Source organism: Vulpes lagopus, chromosome 17, assembly GCF_018345385.1.
Source record: "Vulpes lagopus strain Blue_001 chromosome 17, ASM1834538v1, whole genome shotgun sequence".
In the NCBI taxonomy this organism is placed as follows: domain Eukaryota; kingdom Metazoa; phylum Chordata; class Mammalia; order Carnivora; family Canidae; genus Vulpes; species Vulpes lagopus.
The window spans coordinates 34948949-34956430 of record NC_054840.1 but is presented as its reverse complement, the minus strand read 5'-3'; the positions used below and the strand labels follow the sequence as shown (position 1 = coordinate 34956430).

At 55.7% G+C, this 7482-nt stretch overlaps 1 protein-coding gene across 1 annotated transcript in view; it reads right to left on the bottom strand.

Annotated features, from left to right (window-relative positions):
* Positions 1 to 347: 347 nt before the first annotated feature.
* The window catches only part of ADAMTS16 (ADAM metallopeptidase with thrombospondin type 1 motif 16), a 151071-nt gene continuing 143936 nt past the window's right edge, over positions 348 to 7482 (bottom strand). The window contains exons 22-23 of the mRNA XM_041731954.1: positions 2053 to 2200; positions 348 to 1645 (exon numbers count right to left, since the gene is read on the bottom strand). Of these exons, the coding sequence (XP_041587888.1) occupies positions 1530 to 1645; positions 2053 to 2200 (264 nt within the window). The 3' untranslated portion in view covers positions 348 to 1529. The remainder of the gene's footprint in view (positions 1646 to 2052; positions 2201 to 7482) is intronic.

Genomic DNA, 7482 nt, shown 5'->3' with positions numbered 1-7482 from the left:
ATAGACTATCTGTCGTTTCTGTTTCTGTGGAAGATCTTGAGTAATAAAGCAGGAATCACAGGGTCAGGGGTCACCCTTGAATTAACTGTGGTGGCGCCTGGAGAGGCTGCTCCCCCCCCCCAGGTTCTAGTGGAAGCCGCAGAAACCTCGGTCTCGGGGCTGCATGGCCCCTGTGTACTGCCCACCCCCACCCCCTGGTCACCTGATGTCTTCCCCCCTCCCAGGCTCCTCATTTAGGGGCCCTTTGTCCTCAGACTAGTTCCAGCACTTTCTCCTGGACCAGTTCCCCACCTCCCTGCCAGGCCCCCGGATCTCAGCCGCACAACTCATGAGCAATCACAAGCAGCTCAGGAGCAAGTGGTACAATATAAAATTTATTATAAAACTTCAGCAAATATAAATATCCAGGTGCCCATTCCACACAGAGCGAGTGGCGGGGCAGGAGGAGGAAGGGTAGCACCGGCGGGCAGTGGAGTGTCAGGGGCTGTGTGCAGCCTGCACCCAGGAAGGCTGGCCTCTCCGAACGGGTCTTACAAAACAACTAAATTCATGGAAAAAAAATCCCAAAACAGCACAACACACAGGAAGGAAACCTGGGGTTCTGCGGGTCACCACATCAGCTGAGGACATCTGTCTGGGTGGGACGGCCACAACCTCATCAGGGCAGCAGGGGTGTGGCGTGATGGTCTAAACTCCAGTAGAACCTGAACGTCTGTCATCTGAGAAGCATGAAGAATGGGTTGGGATAGAAACGCTCGCTTGCAAATAGCTGACAAGGGTGACACACAGGCTACCAAAGTTCTGTTCTCCAGGCGTGAGTCTGAAAGGGACGGAAGCACTGTGGCATGATTTTGTGTTTCCCGTTTCCAGAAGCAAAGTCTCAAATCAGGACATGGAGGCCAGAGTCTGGTGTCTCCCTGGCAGGGCAGATGCCGCTTAGAGGGGACACCCAGTTTTTGTTCCAGAAGCAGGTCTCAGCAGACAGCAGCTGGGCTGCTGCGGCGGGAAGAGGGGGTCCTGGGGATGCCCACCTCCCCGGGAGCTGTCCCAGCTGCTTCTCCAGAGGGAGGCCGCTCATTCCAGACCCGGGGAAGGCACACTTGGCGGCAGAGCTGCTGTCCTTACTCCTAATTCCATCACCTTCTTTCTCCAAAGCACCACCCATTTAGCGTTTAGCAAGTTCAGCTCAGCTCCTTCTGTTTTTCTGACATGATTCATCTCAAGTGCATGCGATGAGCATGCGTCCAGGTCTGTAGAGTGGGCCTCCTGCCCACCTCCATACTTCATTGAACAGGTGTGTGCACCTGTGCCCAGACAGGCATTCAGAACCACGGTTTGCACGAGCACACACACACACACACACACACACACACACACACACACTGTCCCGTCAGACAGCCAGACACAGCTCTCCTTTTCCCACTTCCATCCTTCTTGGCTGCTTTCCATGCACCCCGCATGGCTGATGTGGGCTGGAGATGCAGCACGTCGTACTCTCCGCCCTGGGAAGGGGCCCCCGCTGCCGGGGCTCACAGGTTGGTTGTGGAGCACGTCTTGCAGCACCGCTCGCCGTAAAACTGGTGGCTGCACATCCTGTGCTGGGGGACAAGAGAGCACCAGGGGAAGTGGTCTCTGCAGGTGCCATCTGAAAAGCAGAGGACACCACGTTAGCCCGGGTTCCCGGGGGCTGTGGCTCTGAGGCAGTGGAGGGCAGCCCTCTTGGGGAGAGGTAGCTGTGTGCCGGGGGTGGGGCTGTTCCCCCAAGACCCTTCTTGGAAGGCCCCTCAGAACCATCCTGTGCTACCCCCACCCACTGAGTGACCCTGGTGATGACGGCCTGGCCGTGTTCAGTTGTTCTCTTCATACCGAACTTCAGTTATTAATTCTCCAAAAAGGAGAGAGAGAGACAATGTCACAGACTCAAGGCCCCAAGGCCGGGGCTCTCTACCAGCGGGCACCCCACTTCCTCGGGCCCATGAAGGAACCACTCCAGAAACGTGACAGCCGTGCCCTGAAAGGCCACAGCCAAGCCGAGGGGCTCTGGACACTCACCTGTCTTCTCTGCGATGGGGCAAAAGTGGGTGTTGCAGGCCAGGGAGGCTGCGGGCTTCTGGTGCAGGAAGCAGCCCAGGGCTGGCCGGCCCCCCGCCAGGCACTGCACGGCCCTGGTCTGCACGCCGCCCCCGCAGCTGGCCGTGCACTGTGAGAAACACACGCACAGCGGTCAGCCTGGGCTGCCCAGGCCTGGGGCACCCCCTGTCTCCCGAGCTTCACCCGCCCCCCAGACTCCTCAGTAATTATGGGTGAGCTGTCCAGGTTCTGGATCAACAGGGGGCCAGTACCAGAGGTCTGAGACAGTCAGTCTCGGGGGTCCACAGTGTGATGATCACAGGGAAACTGGAGCGTATCTGGGGGGTGCCATGGTCGCTCCCCGGGCCTACCCCTGGGTCCACACCAGAAAACAACCCCCTTCATGGGAGTCCATCACCCGGGCACCCTCTCGGGACTCTTGCCGGGGAAAACCTTGACAAGCCAACTCCCACGGAGGCACCATAAAACCACGTTCCTCCTATATCCCAAGTTCCCGGATCCTGGATGCCTGCCTGGAGGCGGCCGCACACGCAGCCTGGGCTCGCTGGCATCCTCCTGCGGGCATGGCTCCGAGGCACGCAGGCCCTGGCGCTGTGAGGCAATCTAGCACAGCGGGGCACGAAGGAGCCCATGGTCAGGCGACCCCTCCCCAGCTGGCCAGGCTCCACCCGACAGACCATGTGAGTGGGCCCATCTGAGCTCCACAGTGGGCGAGACATCGGGGGTCGGGCCACCTGAGAGTCGGGGGAACCGAAACCAGCAGGCAGTGAATCTGTCCAAAGAGGAGCTCCTTGAAGTCTGGACCGAATTATGTAAATTATACTTAAACCAGGTTCCTGTTTCAAAGATGTCAAGGATGTAGGCAAGCGGGGAGCACCTGCCAGAAGAGGGGTCAGACACCATGGCAGGTATCTGGTGCGTGGGAGGTATGCGACTCCCTGGCTTCCATGCAACGGTAGACGGGTCTGAACGGAACTGGGCATGACAGCACGGCGCAGGCTGCTTGCCAAAATGAATGGCACGGCCAGGAGACAGTGACCACCGGGGCCACACCCGGGCATGCCGGGGACCCATTCGAGCGCGTGAAGTCAGCAAGCCCTGGGCACCCCTTCCCAGCAGACGTCAGCTTGCCAGTGAGCAGCGCCGTCCTCCTGCTTTGTTCCCAGGACCCGCTGCAAGCAGAGCCCCCCGAGGTGGCGTTTTAAAGTCCCTGGGGGTAGGGGCTCCAATGCAGCAGGTAAACCTCTTCGTCAAATCTGAGTCCTGGAGGGTCATAAGCCGAAGGAATTGTTCTTTCTTTCCCCCTCTTTAGGTAAAGGACGGCCGGGGCCCTGGCGGGGAAGATGCAGGACTCTAGCTGATAAGCATGTGGGTCTGGATCGTTTCCGAGGGGCTTGCCCCTTCTCTTCAAAACCAACTTCAGCTAAAGCCGTCAACGACTCAGGTTCAATATACGACTGTAGCAATCAGGAAAACAAAACAAAAACAACAACAACAACAAAAACAAATCCATTGTGGGCAGATCCCAGTCTGGCTGCAGAATTAGCAGGCTCATCCAGGATGGAGCAGACGTTTCCCATTGCCTACTGCACCCATCTGAACGTTCCACAGCAGCACAGTTACGGCTTTGTGCTCTGCCCTTCGAGCCCCTCCCCGGCCAGCAAGGCGGAGACCTTGAGGAACTCGGGCTGCCCTGGCCCAGGCTCATGGCGTCCCACGGGTCACATCTGCATCTGTATGCAGCCACGACCTCTCTGCCCCCAGGGACGCCCCGTCATCAGCAGCAGCCGGGCAGATTTCCAGCCTCGCTGGCGACATGTCTCATCGATGTGTCTCTCTGTGGCCATCATTTTGCACCACTTAAAATCATTTGGAAGCGATTTGATTCTGTCACTGACTCATTTATTCACAATGGGAATCGCTACCTCCCCCGTACCAGGCACCGATCCAGGCACGAGATAGCAAGTGCTGGACACAAGCGACTTGCCCGTCTTCGGGATTTACCGCCCCTACTCAAACTGGGATCCTTCACACTTCGTGAAGAGACTCCAGGACTTGGATCTGCAGGTCGGAGCTCATGGCCTCTTCCTCAACTTGATGGGGTTTCACTTGAGCATTTCAGGAAATTGGAAACAGGGACCTGCGTTGGTCTGTCGACCTACACACGGCGACAAATGCCACAGCCACTGTCCAGACCATTGGCTGCTGGCCTCACCCCTGGTCAGTGGCTCTCAGAACTGCTGTGCCAGCAAACCACCTGCTGGACTCACCTCAAACCTGGCACTTCAGCAGCCCCAGTAGAGCCTGAGAACCTGCATTTCCAACCACGGAGCTCAAGCTGCCAGTGGGGCCACGCTTGCTGGGCCACCGCTCTAGGGGACAAGAGCTGTGTCGGCAAAGGTCCTTGCCTCCAGAGCCAACTCCAGTCACATCTGACAAGAGTGCACAGAGCTGGTGCGTGGCGTGACGCGACCAGGTGAGCCAGCCGTCTCATAAAGGTGCCCGTGTGTGGCCTCGGCGGTCACTATCACCTGGCGGCCACACGGACTGCTCCTCCTCACCCCCCAGCCCACTTGGCTTACTTCTGCTCACCTTCTCGTGTCCCTGCTGCAGGTGTGGGAGGGCCCCGCACCCTGACTCTAGGGGAGCCTCTTCTTGCCTTACAGCCCCTGGAGGGCAGCCACCACCCAAACTCCCCAGCAAGGACGGCCTACAGGTGTGCAATTCTGGGTCTGTCTGTTGAGGGGGCAGTGAGGCACCTGCAGCTGCCAGGGTGAAGCAGGAATGTCACGCCCTGAAGAGTGTCCCTGGGCTGCTATCCTCCACCACCACCAGGCTCCTCCCGGTCCCCGGACCCCTCTGTTGTCATCCTCCACATGCCTGCCTCCCTCAACCAGGGCCTGCAGTCATGCACAGCTGAGCCAGGGCTCTTTCTGGGACTGCCCTTTCCGAGGACGCCCCACCCCGAGGTCTGCAAGTAGGGTCTTCTTGCCATTCCAGGATTATACAACCTTGTGGAATGTGAATGTGACAGCACCTCCTGGGAGCCCTCCATGCTGCCCGCCCTCTGAGATGGCCCCTGTGAGTGTGTCTCAGACTTCCTGGGGGTCTGAGCGGTGACCTGCTAAGCACACATTTTCCAGAACACTAAAATCCTGAAAACCCTCTTCCTTCTGGATTTCATCTGTTTCAGGAACGATCTCCATGTTTCTAGGGACATCTTGCACCCAGAGGTCAGCCTGCCAGTGAGCAGCGCCGCCCTCCTGCTTCGTTCTGCTTCGTTCGTCCTGCTTCGTACGCTCTGAAGAGATGAGTGGGAAAAACTGATAATCACTTAGTCGTTAGCAAAAATCCAAAGAGTGCAATTTTAAAATAACATCTGCCTCTGGGTTTGTTTTAAATGACAAGGATTGCCTTTCTGTGTCATTGGCCCTGATGGCAGAAGGCTGGTGATGCCTGCCATTTGCCAAGGCTCTGGGTGGCTTGATTCAAAGGCAAATTCCCACCCTCTGCATTTACGGGACTCATGACGCCTCAGGGTTTCTTGCAGGGGGAGGCTCATCTCCCAAACTCAGGTCTGGCTAGGAAACAAATCCACTTTCATTCCTGAGAGTCAGAGGTCTCACACCTTCCTTGTCCCCCCTTGATATTGCTCCCCTCCCAGGAGACCCACCAACGCTTCTCCCTTTGTCTCCTTCCTGGGGCCCTGCGGGCTGTGCTCTCTTTCCAAGTCTGCAGCTCTGCCCACCAGAGCACTCCCCACTGTCCTGGAGACCAAGGTCAACTCAGGTCAGTGGGGAGAGAGAGCACAATCCTCAAGGGCTTCACCATTACAACCTCTGCTCTAAACATAAATGCAGCTGGGAGTTTGTGTACAGATTTAATGGCCTACAAATAGAAACTCTCTCCAACTCGGGTGGCTCGTGCTGTGACCTTAACCAGCAATGCCAGCAGGAAGGTTCTGGTCTCCCTGGGCGCCACCCATAGCTGCAAGACAGAGAGCAGGTCGGCAGTGAATTCTTAGAGGTGGGTAGGCAACTGGCTAGAAGGGGGCAGGGAACCTGTGTATTGTGTGTGTGCTTGTGTGTGTATGACCGTGTGTGTGCATGCCCATGTGTGTATGCTCATGGGGGTGCATGCCTGTGTGTCCATGCTTCTTTGTGTGCATGCCTGTGTGGACATGACTACATAAGCGCATGCCTGTGCACATATGCTCACATGTGTGTATGCTCATGTGTATGCATACTTATGTGTATGCATGCTTGCATATACTTGTGTGCGCATGCCCGTGTGTGTATGCCTGTGTGTATGACCATATGTGTGCATGCCTATGTGTGTATGCCTGTGTATGTGCATGTGTGCATATACCTGTGTGTGTGCATGTGCCTGTATGTGTACATATGCATATTGCTTGTGTACATGTGTATGCCCACATGCATGTGTGTGTTTGATACAACTTTCATACAACCGTAGTCATAACTGCCATATCAATCATAAGCGACATAGCTCCTTGCCTCTCAGAGCCTATGGGTTTCTAGGTCATTTGTGCACAGTCCTGCTGAAGAACCCCCAGAACAAGCCAGGGCTCCCACATTCCAGCACTAAGGACACACTCTCATCTCCGTCATGTAGAATCAGACAGTCCAACATTCTCAGAGCAAATCAACGTGTGAACCACCTGACACTAAGCCCAAATGACCAAAACGATTTCAATCAGTCCTACCAGGCAACCCACCATGAAATGCGGTGATAAGCAAAGCCATTTAAGTCAATAGAAACCCTACAGATCACATAATAGAAACCATGGTCTTTTGACTGTGACAATAATAAACCCGTCTGGGGGCAGAGTTCAGCCAGGCACTGGCCATCCATTACGGCCTGACAATTTCCCACAGTTCGGGGCGCGGAGTCTCAAGTACCAGCACTTATAGCAAACATAACCCTTTGAGTTATTACTGCCAAGAAGGTGAAGTCTCAGAATGTAGTAGATGAGTCACCCAGGATAAAAACCTCAGGCGGCTTCTGTAAACATGAGTCCTTAGACAAACACATTAAATACTTCAAAAAGCTACACAAGATGTATTTTAGGCTTTAGGTTTTTAAATGAAATGCTGATAAACTTTGTTTTCCTAAATTTTCCCAAGGTCTCCACATTATGTACCGGGGGCTGAACGCTGGCTCAGGAGAGGCTGGGGAGCTGCGGCGGCTTCAGGAGCCTCAGTTTCCCCGTTGGCAGAGGAGGAGCGGTGTCAGGAACCACCTCTACGTGTCTCCGACCCACACCTTCCGAGGGACAGAGTACAGCCTCTGCCCCAGAGACAACTTGATTCCGCCTCTTTGCTCATCCCTCGCTTCTTCTCACTGCATGGACTGTGTTCACAAGAAAACTAA